Source organism: Mirounga angustirostris, unplaced genomic scaffold (assembly GCF_029215605.1).
Source record: "Mirounga angustirostris isolate CCGP_5_RB_7025 unplaced genomic scaffold, mMirAng1.0.hap1 SCAF_2, whole genome shotgun sequence".
Taxonomy (NCBI): Eukaryota; Metazoa; Chordata; class Mammalia; order Carnivora; family Phocidae; genus Mirounga; species Mirounga angustirostris.
In genome coordinates this window covers 106,996,946-107,017,096 of record NW_026991710.1, presented here as the reverse complement: position 1 = coordinate 107,017,096, position 20,151 = coordinate 106,996,946, and the positions used below count along the sequence as shown (strand labels likewise).

General features: G+C 35.9%; 1 protein-coding gene across 20 annotated transcripts in view; it reads right to left on the bottom strand.

The window, feature by feature from the left end:
• Positions 1 to 20,151, bottom strand: part of LARP1B (La ribonucleoprotein 1B) — a 129,995-nt gene that overhangs the window by 99,014 nt on the left and 10,830 nt on the right. For 16 of the 20 annotated variants that reach the window (XR_010409538.1, XR_010409542.1, XR_010409539.1 and 13 more), the window contains exons 2-8: positions 18,701 to 18,759; positions 18,246 to 18,305; positions 13,931 to 14,105; positions 9,940 to 10,080; positions 5,694 to 5,837; positions 5,290 to 5,455; positions 1,260 to 1,404 (exon numbers count right to left, since the gene is read on the bottom strand). Coding sequence is in view for 14 of the 20 variants with exons in the window: in XM_045880466.3 (XP_045736422.1) it covers positions 1,260 to 1,404; positions 5,290 to 5,455; positions 5,694 to 5,837; positions 9,940 to 10,080; positions 13,931 to 14,105; positions 18,246 to 18,305; positions 18,701 to 18,759 (890 nt within the window). In the remaining 6 variants the exon portion in view is untranslated. Of the gene's footprint in view, positions 1 to 1,259; positions 1,405 to 3,862; positions 4,113 to 5,289; positions 5,456 to 5,693; positions 5,838 to 9,939; positions 10,081 to 13,930; positions 14,106 to 18,245; positions 18,306 to 18,700; positions 18,760 to 20,151 lie in introns of those variants that run through there. The other 4 variants (XM_064585041.1, XM_064585039.1, XM_045880467.3 and 1 more) reach the window with 3 other exon arrangements.

The following is a 20,151-nucleotide window of genomic DNA, read 5'->3' as shown; positions in this document are numbered from 1 at the left end:
TTGCTAAAGAAGTCTGTTAAGAAAATAAAAAGATGAGCCAAAGATTGGGAAAAAATATTCGTGAAACACAAAGGATCTGTATCCAGAAGAACTCTTACAATTATAAAAAAACAAACACTCCATTAAAAATAGGCAAAATATCTGAACAGACATTTCAACAAAAAAGGTACACTGATGGCAAATAAACACATAAAAAAAGATGCTCAGCGTCATTAGTCATTAGTCATGAATAAACTGAAATAACAAGTGCTGATGAGGCTATAGAACAATGGAAGTCTCATACAAAATGGTGGAATGCAAAATAGTCAAACCCACTTTGAACATACTTCTTACAGTTAATACACTTACAATACATGCCAGCAACCACAATCCTCAATATTTACCCAACAGAAATGAAAACATATCTACACAAAGACCTTTCTACTTTATTCATAATCTCCAAAAACTGGAAACAATCTAAATGTCTATCAACAAGTGAAGGGATAAACTGTGGTACATCCATACCGTGGAATACTAATCAACAACAGGAAAGAATAAACTACTGATAACGTACAACATGAATAAATCTCAAAAGCACTATGCTGAGTGAAAGAAATCAGAAATAAAGGGCTACAAACTACATACAAACATGTAACTTATTTATATGATATTCTAGAAAAGGCAAAACTAAAGGGACAAAAATCAGATCAGTGGTTTCAGGGGTTGTGTATGAGAAAAGGGACTGGCTACACAGAGGCACAAGAATATAAGTCTGGCAAAACTATAGCAAAAGGGCAAATCTGATTGCATGTATGTAGGGAACAGAAAACCAAAAATGTTCAAAGCATTTCTAGAACAGGACAAAAAAATTAACGAAAACATTAAGAATACAAGTGGAAAGACTTTTAAATTAGTGTTTCTATAGCACAGGAAAAATTCTCCAAATTTTAATAAATAGAAATACATGCTATTTTGCAGCAACCTGAGAAGACTACAGGACCAAGCTCAAGAAGGTCCAAGTTTGAAGGATCAGGTTAAAAATAGGTGGAAACATCATTAGTAAACCGCATTTGAGGGGTTTCCAAGGTCAGGCATTTACTTGGGTTTTATAAAATGAAAAAAAAAAAAAAAAGCCATGAAAGAGTCTAAGCCTTAGGCAACTAAAGATTATTTTTGTGTTTTTTTTTTCCTTAAAGTTTTTAATATAATTTTTAGAGCAATTTTAGGTTCACAGAATAATTGAATGGAAAGTACAGACTGTTTTGTAAATGAATAATTACCTCTAAAATGAGATTAAGGTTTGTAGTGAGAGCCTGAACACGGTGGAAACCAGCAATCAGGGAAATAGGCAAGAAACCTTGTTTATCCATCTTTCTTCTAAGAAAGAAGTCCCGTTCTAAATTTTCTATACTGAAGTAATACTCACTGAAAAAAAGAAACAAACAGAAATAAACATAAGTTTAATTCATTTATTCAACAGGAAATAAAAATATCTATGACTTATATATCAACAGCTTTAAAATTATTTTATTAATAACATACAAATTTAATACAACTTAGATATGGGGTAAATACAAGAAAGAGCAAAACCCTATTGAATTTAAAATTTCTTATCCATGAGTAGAAAGAACTTTAGACTATTGATTCCCTTCCAAAAACCTAACATTAACTTCTACTTAGATCAGCTTTACCTAAGTATAAAGAATTAACCAGCATTTTACTTTAAAATAGCTCAATAACTGATTTTTTTCAATAACTGTTTTTTTTAAAATGAGTCAATGAAGTGAAAATTTTCATTAAAAGTTACTTTAACTTGCTTCATTTAAACACTACATGACTAAAAACAGGTCTACAGATTGCCTTCCAACTTATTCCCCATCACTAAGAACATTATATTTGGAAGTATACTTTGTCAAGTTTACAGGGTAGATTAGTTTTTGTTTTGTTTTCTAAATTGACAGGGTACTGACATTGTTTAATATATTTCTGAATCCTAGTAATCAGCACAATGCTGAGTAAAAAATTTAATGAATACATGAGCACAGGTGTACACACACACACAATTATATATTTGCAAGATCTCCCTCTTTCTTTGTTGGAGAGAACCATAAAAGACCTTACGAGTGAACAGAATATATAGCTATACAAGGAACATCTATGATACTATGAGGTATCTGGGGGTAAAAATACAGGAAAAACTTAAATACCTTAATCTTCTCTAGGAAAGTATAGTGAGAAATGTAAATGGATAAACTGTATAATCAATAACTACAAGTTCCAAGATACAAAGATAATATGGATATATTTAATAATGACATTTGAGAAACACATTTAAAGTTACAGCCTCCAGGGAGCCTGGGCGGCTCAGTTGGTTAAGCGACTGCCTTCGGCTCAGGTTATGATCCTGGAGTCCCGGGATCAAGTCCCACATCGGGCTCCCTGCTCAGCAGGGAGTCTGCTTCTCCCTCTGACCCTCCCCCTTCTCATGTGCTCTTTCCCTCTCTCATTCTCTCTCTCAAATAAATAAAATCTTTTAAAAACTAAATAAGTAAATAAAATAAAATTACAGCCTCCATATCGGAAAATAAGAAAAAAATTCTAGAGAGACCAAAAGGACAAATGGGAGGAAATGTACAAAAGAATACAAAAGAAATACATAACATCAATGATAATATGGCCTACAGATTAATAATCCTCTGTTTCCAAATCAGAGAGAATTTGCAAAGATCGGTGGCAAATTATGAGAAAGCATACCAAATAATATACTTTGGTGTTAACACTGGGTGACTAAAGATACCCCTGAAGTATTCAGGTCAAATTCTAACTTTGAAGAAATAATCACCCATAAATGAGAAATGGCTTTGAGCTACTTTTCACTGGGAGGAAAGATCTTATTTTAGAAATGTAAATACTCAAGTTGTTTCTTTATACTCAGATATTTATCCAACTATCAAAGTGCAAAGCTCCCTTAGAGATCTCTGAAATACTACTGACATCCCAGTAACACCAGTAAATCATATACTCATCTTAAACACTGAAGAAAAAAATCTTAAGTCTTAAAGAAATAAACATTCTGATTTTGTTATACCTCAAAAAGCCCTTTTCACAGTGCCTGGCATGTGGTGGGCACATAATACATGTGTTCTAATTTTTGTTACATGTCAAAAGTCCTTTTCACAGTGCCTGACGTGGTAGGCACAAAATACAAACACTTAAATTCTAAATTTTCACAAATTAAGACATTTGATTTAGTCATACGTTAAAACTGTTCTTAGACAAAAACTTCTGAATCATTAATAAGATGACTTTTTATTCTAGTACTTTGTGAAAACCTTAGTATCTGAATAAATTCATAAATCACCCTATTACCTATAGTATGTATTTTTTTAAACTTCTAGTGGGTTACAAAACTACTCATCTCTAAATCTAAATGCCAGATTCAGAAGCTAGAAATAATCAAGATCTTAAATTTTTAATATTCTGACACCAAAATGACAAATTATTAATATATTTTTCAGTTAAAATAATTTTAAAAATTCAATCATCCATAATGTAGTTAAGCTTCTTACTTTAAAATACATTTAGCACAGTTTTCCACAAATGCAAGAAAGTTTTTCAGTAACTTCTCAAAGAGAAAAATGTAAACCCTAATCAATGAGCCTATCTTGAGAAACCTCAAAGAAAACCAAGTCAAAAGTATGACTCCTCAAAGCATGACTCCACTAATCAAAGAACGATTAACATTAAGAGTCATTCTAAACCTGGTGCTCTACCACCTGCCAAAAATCCTACTGCTAAAACAGTAACAACAAAAAAAGGAGTCATGCCCAATGCTGTGTCTGACATTTTGTTCAGTGTCCTAGGGGACATTATCATGTCCTACCTTAGAAGCTCTGGATTCTACACTGCATGATCAGAAATTTTGTCAACACTGATGTAGCTCTGCTCCTCCCTCACTTGTATGAGCACATTGGAGGCCGATTATCCTGACATGGAGTTGCATATCCACTGTCAGGTCTCAGAAGGGACCTGGCAGCAAGAGTTACAAAAAAGACAGGAATAGTGGTTTGAAGTTGATAGCCACATGCCAGGCACTTTCTGCCCATAAAAAGGCCCTTTTCTTCAGTGTTTGCGTCAACTGTAACAGAAGAAGCAAGAACAAAATAAACAAGTTGCTTCGTATTGTATGTAAGCCAATCAAATCCACCATGAAGGCATCCCAGGAAGATGCCTGGATGATGCTGATGAAGAAATTATTTTCTAGTAACAGAGTAAATTTTCTTTCATAAATAAAGGAAGATGTTTTTAAGATGCTTATACCCTTTCAAAAATAGCCTTTTTCCTGCACTTTGTAAGAATAAAAAAATAATCAAATTTCAGCAAACTGGTTATGCAAATCACTTGGGGACATTTTTCTCACTACCATATAAACACATTATATAAATATGCAAAACATCCTGTAATACTAATATGTACAAGGGTTATTTTTTTCTTAAAGACAATAAAATATTCTAACTTCAACTTCAGTATTCAGAAGGCAACTATTATGAGGACTAGAGTAAAAAGTCTGAACTAAAAAAGATGAGGTAGTTCCCCTTCAATATGTGTCACAAAGAAAGAGAACTTAAAAGTTAAAAAATAAACTTAGAATTCTGAAATCGTTTGCTAAGAAAGTAAAAAAATATCTATCACAATGTTTTGCCATTTATGTTCATTTGCAAATTTCAATATAAAAATTTATTTGCAAATAAGAAGCCAGGCTTTGTTCAACTTCATATATATACATAGCAGTTTCATATTCTTTTATTTAATCACTCGTATTATATCCGATAATATTTTTTAATACCCCTTAAGCAGAGAAATACCTGAACAGTAGACAAAGCAGGAGTCTTATATAACACATGAACCAAATATAAGTTTTTTAAAAATATTTCATGTTTTACTAATATTTTCTAGAAAAAAAAATAACACAAAATACTTAAAATTTTCCAATTTTACTAATAAACAGCTTAGAAAATGTGTTATAGGGCGCCTGGGTGGCTCAGTTGGTTAAGCGACTGCCTTCGGCTCAGGTCATGATCCTAGAGTCCCAGGATCGAGTCCCGCATCGGGCTCCCTGCTCAGCAGGGAGTCTGCTTCTCCCTCTGACCCTCCCCCCTCTCATGTGCTTGCTCTCTCTCATTCTCTCTCTCAAATAAATAAATAAAATCTTTAAAAAAAAGAAAAATAAAAAAAGAAAATGTGTTATAATGTATTCACTATCAAGGATGTTAAAATTTGATGTTACTATCCCATCTATGTCTAACTTACATTTGGCGTTTAATATACTCTTTAAGCAATGCTTCTTCCACAGGATACACCTGCACACCTGTACCATCATCATAGTAATACATCATACTGGTATTAAGTTCTGTTTGAAATGGCTGATCAGTCCTTTCACCATGTTCTCGATAGCCATACGAATAATCGAAGTTCACTTGATGTAAGAAAAAGAAAAGTGATTACACATTAAAAAGAGAGAGAGAGAGAGAAATAGTCACCATAAAGAAAAATCCAAAGTGAAGTATTTCAAGGGATAACAAATATAAAACCATCTTTATTATCAGACCAAAAAAAAAATTACTTAAAACATTATATAGGATACTGGAGGAAAGAGGGCTTACATACTTTTTTCAAACTCATCTAATTTAACAAAATAAAAATACATGTCCTACATCGAGGATTTCCTCTGCCTCGTCCTCTTCCCCGTCCTCGGCCTCTTCCTCGACCTCTAAAGGAACCTCGGATATTACCACCCTCACTTCTCACACTGGAAACTTCATCTTGATCGTCTCTCTTTTCTCTATCACGCCTCCAACCTGTTAAAAACAAATATATTTTTACACATTCCAATTTGCAATGGTGAATAATGTGATTATTTTTATGAAAACATGGTAACTAACCCTCCCCACCTTGTACCTAGCTGTTAGTAACCAGGCATTCTTCAGATAGATAGAAATTTAAGAGATCTCATAGGAATCTGTCAAAATATCCCTGGCATAAAAGAGGGCCCATAAAATTATTGACATATAAAGAAGACATTCTAATAAGCAAAATAATATACTAAAAAGATAAAGAGATCCTTTGTTAAGATGGTACTGTTGAAGATTCAAGAAGTTCCAAGATGACTGAGTTTGCATTATATAAAACTTAAAAAAAACCCTTTTCACAAAATGTTTAAGGAGAGGTTGTCTCAATTTAAGTAAAAGACATTCCTTTTAAAGAAAAAAAGAGGGGCGCCTGGGTGGCTCAGTCATTAGGCGTCTGCCTTCGGCTCGGGTCGTGATCCCAGGGTCCTGGGATCGAGCCCCACATCAGGCTCCCTGCTCGGCGGGAAGCCTGCTTCTCCCTCTCCCACTCCCCCTGCTTGTGTTCCTGCTCTTGCTCTCTCTCTCTCTCTCTCTGTCAAATAAAAAGAAAATCTTTAAGGAAAAAAGGAAATGAAAACACAAAACAAACTAGAAGAGGGGCACGTGGGTGGCTCAGTGGACTAAGGGTGTGCCTTCAGCTCAGGTCATGATCTTGGGGTCCTGGGATGCAGTGCACCCCGCCCCCGGCATTGGGCTCCTTGCTCAGCAGAGAGTTGGCCTCTCCCCCTCCTCCTGCTCGTGATTTCTCTTCTCTATTTCTCTCTCAAATAAATAAAATCTTAAAACAAAACAAACTAGAAGATATCTGCAGTACAATACAGGAATTATACCCAGAATACATTTAGAATTCATTAGTGCACATACACTGTACACACACACAGCAACTCAATGGGAAAAATGGCTAAAAGATAGGTAAGCAAACAAGAAATACAAATGGACCATAAATACATAAAGTGGCATTCAGCCTCATTGGTCATGAGAAATGCAAATTAAGACAGAGTATTTGATCTACCCCAGGCTGACAAAATTTTAAGGTCTTATAATTTGAAACACTGACCAAGACAGAAGAAAGTAGAACACTATATACCATTATTGAGAGCAAAGCCAGGCACATCCACTTTGAAAAACAATTTGGAATAATCAAATAAATTCGAAGGTACATATATATAGATCCTAGAGACCAAGGTTTTTTCAACCGTAGCATTACTGACATTTGAGCCAGATAGCTCTCTAAGTATAGGGGGCTGGAGGATGTTTAGCATCATCCATGACCTCTACCCACTAAATGCCAGTAGCAGGCACTCACCCCCCACTCCCCTAAAACAGTATTATCTCCAGACAAAGCCAAATGCCCCCTTAGGGATAGGGGAAAATCACTTCCATTGAGAATCACTGCCCTAGATGCTGCAATTCCTCCTTAATGAGTATCTTAATAGAGTCTTTTTCAACACATCTGTCTCAACCCACAGTAAGCCTTACTGTATGTTACACCCTAGAACATACAAAAATTTTTTTTGTAATTTCAAAACAGCTGTTGGGCACCTGGGTGGCTCAGTCAGTTGGGTGTCAGCCTTCAGCTCAGATCATGATCTCTGGGTCCTGGGATGGAGCCCTGCATCGGGCGTCCTGCTCAGCAGGAAGTCTGCTTCTCTCTCTCTCTGCCCCTGCCCACCGCTTGTTCTCTCAAATAAATAAATAAAATCTTTAAAAAAAAAAAAAACCCACAACTGTGATGAAAAATAGATTTTGAGTGAAGCACTCTAGAATCTACCAATTTTTGAAAAAACTGATCATGACCCAGTACACCAATTTCATAATGCACTCATGGGCTGCAGTCTAAAGAAATTATCCCAAAGAACCTCTTGTACATGTTTACTGGAAAACATGCATAAAAATGTACATGGTAGCACTTTAATATGAAAAAACTAAAACAATCCAAAGGTCTATCAACAACAAATTCTATCAAATAGTGAAATACCCTTTGGCAAGGAAAAGGACTCACAGCAATACAACCAACATGCATGAATCTAAGAAAATGAGACTAAAATGAAAAAAATTCGTGCCAAAGAGTATGTTAATGGAGTCATACTGAATGTCAATTGCATGTAAAAAATACTCAAAAAACTTACATTCAGGCCTTTTTTTCTGAGAAGAGAAGCAATGGGTTGAAATTGCAGGGGGCACACAGGGAAGTTCTAAGGTAAAGGCAATATGCATTTCTAAACTTGGTGCTGAGCTCCCAGTGTTGATTATTATTGTTGTTCTTTAAAACCTTCATGTTTTCTTATATGCCCAATACTTCGTAAGAAAAAAAATTAATTATGGATATATATTATTTTTTTAACATTAAAGTGATATATTTGAGAAATGATACAAAGGCAAAAAATGTCCGTTTTTCTGTAGACAAGTTTCTTAATTTTCAAGTCATATTTTGTGGACAGCTGAGTAAATATAACTACATTTCAGATGGTATTAGGGAATTATTGTTGATTTTCCTGGATGCTATGTTTTTTTAGGACAGCAGTGCTGAAGCGTCATGACTGTCTGCAAGGTACTTTCAAATAATTCAATAGATAGGTGAGTTAAATATAGCAAAATTACTAAATCTAGGTGGTGGTTAGACAGGTATTCACTGTACAATTCTTTCAACTTTTTGTGTGTTTAAAGTTCTTCATAATGTAAGTGGAAACTTTTAAATGTAGTATTAGGTTTGTAAAATTTTCTTAAGCCCTCTCCATCCATTCACAGGACAACATGTATGCTTTGGAAATTATCACACTAGAAAAGTAATTGTCAGACTTAAGATTTCAGCAGAGACCTATAAAACCAAATGCTCACCTAATTGTTGCCACAAATCCTCCTACTGTCCTCTGCTTTCTGAAATGTGAGAAATTCTATTGAAATAATGTATCTGGGAAATAATCTTTAAGTAGTAACATTAAATGTGAATGTATTTTATACATGTATAATTTATATTTATAGCTCAGTAAAGTTGACTTTTTTAAAAAAGAGCCAGAGGGGTGCCTGGGTGGCTGTCATTAAGCATCTGCCTTTGGCTCAGGTCCTGATCCCAGGATCCTGGGATCGAGCCCCGGGTTCCCTGCTCCGTGGTAAGCCTGCTTCTCCCTATCCCACTCCCCCTGCTTGTGTCCCCTCTCTCGCTAGCTCTGTCCATCAAATAAATAAAACTTAAAAAAAAAAAAATTAATTTAAAAAATAAATTAAAAAAAATAAAGAAGAGCCAGAAACCACCCATCAGAGGCTCCCACTAGCCAAATCTGGGACAATCTGAGCATCAAACTAAAAAATCATGGTAATGGATTATAATCCACCAAAGAAATAAGCTGTAAATCCACAATGATAACAAGAGAAGTCGTTCCTTATACTGGAGTGCCAGATTATAGTAATAACTGAATCAGGCAAGAATCATCAATGGAAACTAAAGCTCATGTGAAAAGTCTGATGAAAAACTGGGTGTTTCCAAAATTTCAAAGTCTCTCTCACAAATTACATATTAATTATAAAGGAGAAAAAGTACCTCTATAATAAAGAAACCTGGAGCACATCACCTTAATCAGCAATAATAAGATAAACCAAGATCATGTGCATTTCCATGCACTGAGAAGAAAACAATTTAACTTCTGCAGTATTCCTGCCAAAAATTCATAACCCAAATCTAATCATGAGGAAACACCAGAAAACCCAAAGTGAGATATCTACCACCTAACTACCATCTAAAGACAAAAGCAGAACTGTCCCAGATTAATGGAGACTAAACAGAACAGACAACTAAAAGCAATGTATGATTTCAGATTAGATCCTGGAAAGGAGGGAGGAAAAAAAAAACTGAAAAGGACACCACAGGGAAAATCTGCCTGTGGACAGTCACACCACATTACTGTTCTTATGATATATACTGTGAAGGTATTTAGTGTTAAAAGGGGCACAATGTCTGCAACTTATTCTCAAATCATTTATACTATAGTTATTAAAATTATGAACATTAACACTAAGTTCTTTAATGTCATTTTTCTCTTAGAATGTGACTTACTTCGTGTATCATTTCTCCTATTATTATGTGATGATTTATTTGTTTCGGGTTGACATCTTGAGCTGTTCCGGGATCCTGGTCTTTCTTGACTGTCTGGTCTTATATCATCTAAGTGGAGTGGTACCCACTTGTGCTTATTAGCTTGAAGAAAACCAAATAAAGTCATTTAATGACACTGCACAATTTTCATTAAAGCTTTGCAATTCTGAAAGGATGCTAAATTTTAATCAAATGGGAGATTTAGTTTGTTCTTAAAGGTTCTTAGAGGACTAAAATAATTTTCTTTTCACAGAACTCCTTGATAAACTTACCTGTGCAAATATTTCTAAAATTCATGTGAAAAGCCAGTTGATGGAATACCATTGGTATTCTTTTACTTTCAAGCAAAATGCTCACCCTTGTTTAATTCTGATGAGTGAGCAATACATGTAATACACTACTCCTAATACTTGACTCCTTCACTTTAGAATGGGGTATATCTGACAAAACATTATAATGTACACACTGAAAAAGTCTGGCTGATGATTCAAAACACTTTTAGTTTCAAGTCACTGTCCAAAATATTAATTTATCCAGCATTACTAATAATGAAAGGTTTCTCAAAATTAGAGAATAAAATTTGTCTAACGGCATTTGATAAATCTCTTTATAGCTACTACACATGTTCCTAAGACAAGAGATACAAACAATTTAACTTCTCTTGTTGCCTAAATGATAGCATAATTGTTATACTATAGTAACATCCTGATTACTTAATTTGTGGAATCTATAGTTAAGGTTTCAAAATATTTAGTCTTCTACTCAATATATATATTTTTACTACAACAGCAAGACTCATGTGCAAAGGAAAAACTACCAAGGTAATTAAGGGAAAGGGAATTATCAGTATGCAACTACAATACTGATTTCCTTTAAATCCTGCAAACTACTCACAGATGAGGAAGAGAATAATGAAAGAATCTTAAAAAAACTCTTTAAATTCTGTACTATAAATTCTATCAGTGAGATTCTCTGGTATAAACAAGCCCTTTTAAAGATTTTAAAAAAAAAATGGGTGCTCTAAGGAGAGTCAATTCATGACTCTTGTATGAATTTATCTATAAAAACCTGGATTTTAGTGTTGGCTGATCAGTTTTAATTGAAGCAATTAACACAGAAGACAAATTTTAAAGCAGGATGACAGACCTATCATCTGTATTAATTCTAGACAGCCAAAAAAGACTTATGTATCTAAGAAACATGAAAAAGCTAAGTGACAAAAATGTTTAAGAAATGTGGGGCGCCTGGGTGGCTCAGTCGTGAAGCGTCTGCCTTCGGCTCAGGTCATGATCCCAGGGTCCTGGGATCGAGCCCCGCATCGGGCTTCCTGCTCCACGGGAAGCCTGCTTCTCCCTCTCCCACTCCCCCGCTTGTGTTCCCTCTCTCGCTGTCTCTCTGTCAAATAAATAAAATCTTAAAAAAAAAAAAAAAAATGTTTAAGAAATGGGTAAATTTTTTCCTAACAACCACAAGGCTGTCCTGTTGCCAACCACTTTTGAGCAACCAGCCTTGGCTCATTGTATCAAGTGACCCTAATATGCTTGCCCTGCAGCTAAGGATTAGATATTCATTTAAGAAAAAAATTTAAGGGCGCCTGGGTGGCTCAGTTGGTTAAGCAACTGCCTTCGGCTCAGGTCATGATCCTGGAGTCCCGGGATTGAGTCCCGCATCAGGCTCCCTGCTCAGCAGGGAATCTGCTTCTCCCTCTGACCCTCCTCCCTCTCATGCTCTCTGTCTCTCATTCTCTCTCTCGCAAATAAATAAAATCTTAAAAAAAAAATTAAAAAAAAAGAAAAAAATTTAAGTAAGTGCTCAATATACCGTAGATTGTTAGTTCCATTATTAAACAAGTTGGCTGGAAACTACACCTCATTATAAAATGTCCACTCCCATGCCACATTACTTCCATGAATTAAAGTGCTTTAATGGCTTCCCATGGCATTCAAAGTAAAATTCTAATTCCACATTACCAAAGCCCTGCACAACGTGGACCTTGCTTACCTTTCCCATAGCATCTCCTGTCACTTTTTCCAATGTTCACCTTGTCTCAGCTACTGACCTTCCAACAGTTTAAAGAACTTTTCTGCCTAAAGGCCTGAAGACACTTTTACCTAGGCTCAGAACACTGAATGAGTATATGCTTTTACAAAGCATTTAAATCATAATCTATCCCTAGACACATGAAAAGTTGTGTAAAAAATATGGAAAAGGATACAAAGACTGTCTTTTCTTCAAGGGGTAATTTAATGAGGAAATGCTACTAAAAGGAAGTTGACCAAAACTATTCTCACTTTTTTCTTAGAAAAATATTTTCTCAGAACTCCCTGAAAGGGCGCCTGGTTGGCTCAGTCGTTAAGCATCTGCCTTCAGTTCAGGTCATGATCCCGGGGTCCTTGGATTAAGCCCCACAACTAGCCCCACATCGGGCTCCCCTGCTCAGCGAGCCTGCTTCTCCCTCTCCCTCTGCCTGCTGCTCTCCCTCTCCCTCTGCCTGCTGCTCTCCCTGCTGTACTCTCTGTCAAATAAAATCTTTTTTTTTTTTTTTAATTTATTTGAGACAGAGAGAACGAGAGAGAGAGCACATGAGAGCAGGGAGGGTCAGAGGGAGAAGCAGGTTCCTTGCTGAGCAGGGAGCCTGATGCGGGACTCGATCCAGGGACTCCAGGATCATGACCTGAGCGGAAGGCAGTCGCTTAACCAACTGAGCCACCCAGGCGCCCCTGTCAAATAAAATCTTAAAAAAAAAAAAAAAAAAAAAAAAAAACCCTCCCTGAAAAACAGGGAGCAGTTCCAATGTAGACTTAAAAAATACTTACCACACAACTTTTCAAGAATATATCTTAAAAAATATATATATATCTATGCCTATCTCTGTAAGTGCAACTTCATTACAGACTTACATAGAGTACATGTCAAATGCAAAAAAGGAAAGCCAAATAGTTCAAGAATATTACAAAAGCACATCAGTTACCACTGCAGATGGTATCTGGAAGAAATCCAAATACCCACTGGTGACTACTAGGAATCAACTGATTAAACATAATTCATTACTATAACTTTCTTCAAAAAATTAAAATCAAAATGAAAATATAGTTAGGGCGCCTGGGTGGCTCAGTTGGTTAAGCGACTGCCTTCGGCTCAGGTCATGATCCTGGAGTCCCTGGATCGAGTCCCGCATCGGGCTCCCTGCTCGGCAGGGAGTCTGCTTCTCCCTCTGACCCTGCCCCCTCTCATGTTCTCTGTCTCTCATTCTGTCTCAAATAAATAAATAAAATCTTAAAAAAAAAAATAGTTAAATTAACCTCTCTTTCATTAATTACTTAACTGAGCCTCATCCTCAGTGGTATTTTCACCAGGACCATCTAACCAAGACATGAAAACAACTTAAACAACATTGATAGATAAATGGATAAAGGAAAATATGATGTATAAATATACAATGGAATACTATTCAGTCATGAGAAAGAAGGAAATCTTCCCATTTGCAACAACATGGATGGACTTTGCAGGCACTATGCTAAGTGAAATAAGTCAGAAAGATAATTACAGTATGATGTTCATTACATATGAAATCTAAAAAGGCTGAATTCACAGTAACCGAGAACAGATTGGTGGTTGCTAGGTGTGGAAGAAATGAGTGAAGGTGGTCAAAAGGTACAAACGTCCAGTTGTAAGACAAGTAAGTTCTGGCGATGTAATATACAGCATGGTGACTACAGTTATCAATACTGTACTATATATTTCAAAGTTGCTGAGACTAGATCTTAAAAGTTCTCATAAGAAAAAACTCTGTGACTGGGAGGTAGTAGATATTAACTAAAATTGTGGAAATCACTTCACAATATATACATATATCAAACCACTGTGTTGTGTACCTTAAACTACACAATGTTCTGTATCAATTATATCTCAATAAAACTGCTGGAAAAAATGAAGTTATAGATGAACTAACCTCTCTTTCGTTGATTACTTGACGGAGTCTCATCCTCACTGGCATTTTCACCAGGACCATCTAATTTTGTTTCCCGGCTTTCTTTGCTCTCACTGTTAATTCTCTTTTCAACCTTGTCTTCTCTTTCTTTTCTATTTTGTGGCTTCTTATTTCCTTGGCTGATGACACTCTGGCACTGCAAAAAGTTTTTCTGAATGAAATAATTTCCATGAACATTTTCACTAACATATCCAAAAATTTGTGGTTAGTCAACCTTTTCTAAATACTGCAAAACAAATGACAACTTTTATCAGAAATAAAAATCAACTTTTCGAAAGATACTGTTAGAAGTCAAGCCATAGACTAGGAGAAAATATTTGCTACGTATCTGATAAAGCACTTGTATCCAAAATATATAATGATCGGGACACCTGAGTGGCTCAGTCCGTGAGGCGTCTGCCTTTGGCTCAGGTCGTGACCCTGGGGTCCTGGGATCAGAGTCCTGCATCGCGGTCCTGGCTCAGCGGGGAGCCCACTTCTCCCTCTGACCCTTGCCCTGCTAGTGCTCTCTCTCAAATAAATAAAATGTTATGTGTGTGTGTGTGTATATATACACACACACACACACACGTGTATATGTATACGTGTGTATATATATATGTAAAATGATCTCTGAAAATGCAGTAGTAAGAAAACAACTCAATTTTTTTTAAAAATGGGCTACTATTGAACAGACACTTCAACAAAAAGATATACTGATAGCAAATGTAAGTGGAAAGGTGCTGGCATCATTAGAGAAATGCAAATTAAAACTACAATGTGATGCCACCAAACACCTAACAGAATTAGATTAAAAGACTGACTACACTGAATATTAGTGAGGATGTGACACAACTAGAATTTTTATACACTGTTGGTGGGAATGAAGTTTGGTAGTTTCTGAAAAAGCTAAACCAATAGCTACCACACAATCCAGCCATTCTATTCCAGGTATTTACCCAAGAAAAATGACATAATACATCCATGCAAAACTTTGTACACAAATGTTTACATAGCAGCTTTATTTTTAACAGCCAAACACTGGAATCAATACAAATGTCCATCCATAGATGAAAAAGCAACATTTCACTCATAAAATGAAATACTACTCAGCAATAAGAAAGTATTAACTACTAATACACATTAATGACATAAATAAATCTCAAAATAATTAAGCTAAGTGAAAGCCAGGGGAAAAAAAAAAGTCATATTGTAGGACTCCACTTATATAAAATTGTAAGAAATGCAAATTAATTATAAGTGACACAAAGCATATCAGTGGTTGCCTGGGTTGATGGGGGGATTACAACAAGAAGAATTACAAAGGAGTGTGAAGAAGCTTTTGACGTAATGGTTAGGTCCATTATCTGATTTTGGTGATGGTTTCACAGGTATATATAGGTCAAAACTTAGCAAACTGTATACTTCACATGCAGTTTTTTATGTTATTTACTCACTAATTAAGCTGTTTAGATATGTTATCTACAACTACAAACCAATAATGTACAAATTACAAATAGCGAAGTGTAGTATCAAATGAAAACATGTAACCAGATAACCATATATGCTACCACTTCTCTAAAAAGCCCCCTGATGTCTGGGGTGCATGGGTGTTTCAGCAGGGGGTCTGTTTCTCCCTCTCCCTCTGCCCCTTCCCCTGCTCCTTCAATTTCTCTCAAATAAATAAAACCTTTAAATAAATAAATAAAAAGCCTCTTGACAGAATATCTCAGAACCATCTTTTAGTTTCTTTCATAGTTTAAATTAAAAACCAGGCGCCTGGGTGGCTCAGTCCATGAAGCGTCTGCCTTTGGCTCAGGTCATGATCTCGGGACCCTGGGATCAAGCCCCGCATCGGGCTCCCTGCTCAGTGGGGAGTCTCCTTCTCCCTTTGCCTTCCTCCTCCCACCCTGCCTGTGTCCCCCCACCTCTCTCAAATAAATAAAATCTTTAAAAAAAATTTATTAAAAATCCATTCATTGTGGCTAAAATTAACAAGTCAGGAAATGACAGATGTTGGCGGGAAGGGGAAAAAGGGGAACCCTCCTACACTGTTGGTGGGAATGCAAGCTAGTGCAGCCACTCTGGAAAACAGTATGGAGATTCCTCAAAAAGTTGAAAATAGAGCTGTCCTACTACCCAGCAATTGCACTACTGGGTATTTACCCCAAAGTACAAATGTAGGGATCCGAAGGGGTACGTGCACCCTGATGTTTATAGCAGCAATGTCCACAATAGCCAAACTGTGGAAAGAGCCAAGATGTCCATGACAGAGGAATGGATAAAGAAGATGTGGTATATATATACAATGGAATATTTTGCAGCCATCAAAAGGAATGAGATCTTGCCATTTGCAACGATGTCGATGGAACTGGAGGGTGCTATGCTGAGCGAAATAAGTCAATCAGAGAAAGACATGTATCATATGACCTCATTGATATGAGGAATTCTTGATCTCAGGAAACAAACTGAGGGCTGCTGGAGTGGTGGGGGGTGGGAGGGATGGGGTGACCAGGTGATAGACACTGGGGAGGGTATGTGCTCTGGTAAGTGCTGTGAATTGTGCAAGACTGTTGAATCTCAGATCTGTACCTCTGAAACAAATAATGCAATATATGTTAAGAAAAAAAAAAAGAAGAAGGTAGCAGGAGGGGAAGAATGAAGGGGGGGAAATCGGAGGGTTAGACGAACCATGAGAGACGATGGACTCTGAAAAACAAACTGAGGGTTCTAGAGGCGAGGGGGGTGGGAGGATGGGTTAGCCTGGTGAAGGGTATTAAAGAGGGCACGTATTGAATGGAGCACTGGGTGTTATATGCAAACAATGAATCATGGAACACTACATCAAAAACTAATGATGTAATGTATGGCGATTAACATAACATAATAAAAAAAAAACTGAGGTGGGGGAAGGAGGAAAGGTTGAAAGGAAGAGAAACACACACAAAAAAATAAAAAATAAAAATAAGGGGCTTCTGGGTGGCTCAATCGTTAAGCGTCTGCCTTCGGCTCAGGTCATGGTCCCAGGGTCCTGGGATCGAGCCCCACATTGGGCTCTCTGCTTGGCGGGAAGCCTGCTTCTCCCTCTCCCACTCCCCCTGCTTGTGTTCACTCTCTCACTGTGTCTCTCTCTGTCAAATAAATAAAATCTTAAAAAATAAAATAAAATAATAAAATAAAAATAAAAATCCATTCATTGAACACTTCTTGATTTGATACGCTATATAAATGCATATGTGTGTATATATATACATATATAATTAGCACTTCAATACATATTGAAAAAATTATGTATCAAAAAACATATAGCGGGACGCCTGGGTGGCTCAGATGGTTAAGCATCTGCCTTCGGCTCAGGTCATGATCCCACGGTCCTGGGATCGAGCCCCACATCGGGCTCTGTGCTCGGTGGGGAGCCTGCTTCTCCCTCTCCCTCTACCTACCTGTCTACCTACTTGTGATCTCTCTCTCTCTGTCAAATAAATAAATAAAAAATCTTTAAAAAAAAAAAAAAACAAAACATATAGCAAATTCTGAAATAAAATGGGCTTCAAATTAGACTCATATTAATTAATGATATAATTAATAAAAATTAATCTCTTGGGCGCCTGGGTGGCTCAGTTGGTTAAGCGACTGCCTTCGGCTCAGGTCATGATCCTGGAGTCCCAGGATCGAGTCCCGCATCGGGCTCCCTGCTCGGCAGGGAGTCTGCTTCTCCCTCTGACCCTCCTCCCTCTCATGCTCTCTGTCTCTTATCCTCTCTGTCTCAAATAAATAAATAAAATCTTAAAAAAAAAAAAATTAATCTCTTTTGGGGCACCTGGGTGGCTCAGACTGTTGAGTACCAGACTCTTGATTTCAGCTCAGATCATGATCTCAGGGTCGTGGGATGGAGCCCTGCCTCAGGCTAAGCTCAGCAGAGTCTGCTTGAGATTCTCTCTTTTCTTCTCCCTCTATTCCTCCCCCAGCCCCATGCATGGACGTTCTCTATCTCTCTCAAATAAATAAATCTTTAAAAAAAATTTTTTAATCTCTTTAATTGTAAGCATTATATGAAGATAACAGCATGGTAATACCGCTTCCAAATGTAAGATTACCTCCTGAGAATATAATGAGATGAAGACAACATGATGGATAAAATCAGGTATCTGAAAAAGGGGTTAGACTATAGAAAGGATAGCTGCTAAGTTTTCAGCACTTCTTTATTAATGTAATTCTCTAAACCTGAAATAAATTTTGCATGTTGAAATGAGAATATTTTCCTTTTATTAAGAAAAAGCCTTAAAACAATACTCACTCCAGTGTTCACTAATTCACTTGGTGTTGGCCAATTCGCCATATCGCTGAAATCACTAGCCTAAGAAGTAATAAATAAGTGTTATATCTGCAAATTAGAAATCTTAAGTAGAAAAAATATTTTCTAAAAGTCAAAGCAATTTAAAAAATCACCTACATACAATTATATGCAAGCATTTGCCAAATTAATTCAACTCTCCAAACAACAAAACACTGAAATAACAATGCTTCGGTCTTATGATCCACCTTCTAGCACTATTAATGACACTAAATTGATTTACATAGGATAACAGAATAAATTAATATACACAGGATTTGAACAAAAGCTACAATTCTCTAGTGTATTAACTTTAACCTAACACCAATGACACAACTAAGTACACAATAATCTAAGAGTTTCTAACATACCAATTCTCAAACTCAATATAGCTAAGAAGAAGAGAGCTAAAAACATACCTTGTTGAATTTCTTTGTCTTGAGTTTTCCTGCTTTTATAATTTTGGGGGAACTGAGCTCTAAAAAAAACAAACAAAACAAAACAAAAACCACAGAATTAGGTGGGTTTGTTTTTGGTTTTGTTTTTTTTTTTTTTTTTGGTTTTTGGGGGGTTTTTTAGAATTGGTTTTACAATCACTTAATTCAATATATTTAACAAAACAACTATTATATCAATTTCAGTAAGCCAGTGTCATCATCATTTCCAACAAAATCCAGAGTTCTGAAACTCAAATTCTTAACAAAAAAATCAACTATAGTTCAAACACAGATTCAAATTGGTCTTTAATCAAATCAAAAGTGAAAAATAGCAGTTTACTTAAACTGACAGATCAATCCTTTCTCTGACAGAATACAACATGAAAAAATTAGAAATATAACATGTTGTAATACAGTAAAGTTAGTAACTCACTTCCCAAATGGATACATTTTGCTATATAATTCATACATTGACATTTATCAAGGACTATCCAGAAAATAAATCAAAAGACTTCAAACTATTTGTCCTTGAAAACAAACCAGTTTGACAACTACAATAGGTTGTATATATATGAAGTCATAAAAAATAGAAGTTTGGACAAGACTATCATGGTATTGCCACTGATCCCATCTTGAATAAGACGACAGTGGTTGACAATAAAATAGATAAAGAGACCGAGAGAGACTGACTCTCTAAATGAAACTTTACACTGTTTTTTAGTTTGGTTCATTACTTAGAGCAAGATGACCAATGGGTGTGTCACCTACCTAAACATGATCTAAAGTAAATATTGAAAAGCAGAATAAACTTTGGATCTGTATCTACAGAAAAACAATAATCCAGCAAAACATGAACCCATAAAATCATGGCAATGACCAATTCATAGAATAAAGCAATCTTTGAGTTAAAACTCAGAAGCAGATTTTAAAAGGAAATAGAAAACTTATCAGAGGGATGAAAGATTAGGATGTCACCAGGGACAGACATAAAAGAATCTTGGATATTACAGTAATTCTATTCCGAAAGCAAAATAACTAATACACAGGCATTTCTTTTATTCTTCTAAGTATACACATATATGTGTATGTGTATACATGTATAAATGTGCATAAGGATAAGACATTTCATTAAGAAAAATTAGATCAAAAACTACAGGTTAACAGGACAAAAAAATGGGGACAGGAAAAAATTAATTTAATAAAGAACAGTATCTGCCTGAACGTTATCTAGAATTTGACTGATGTTCTATATATATACTATGTATATTTTATGAAAACTATAAGATACATAACATTTGGAGGACTTTCCCCTCAACAAAGTGGAAAACATTTCCCAAAATATTGCTAAATCAAGTAAGTTAAGTGCCTGGTAGTTACAAAATAAAGCCTTATACAAAATATTTAATGAAATGGAAAATAATAAGGGAGAGGGC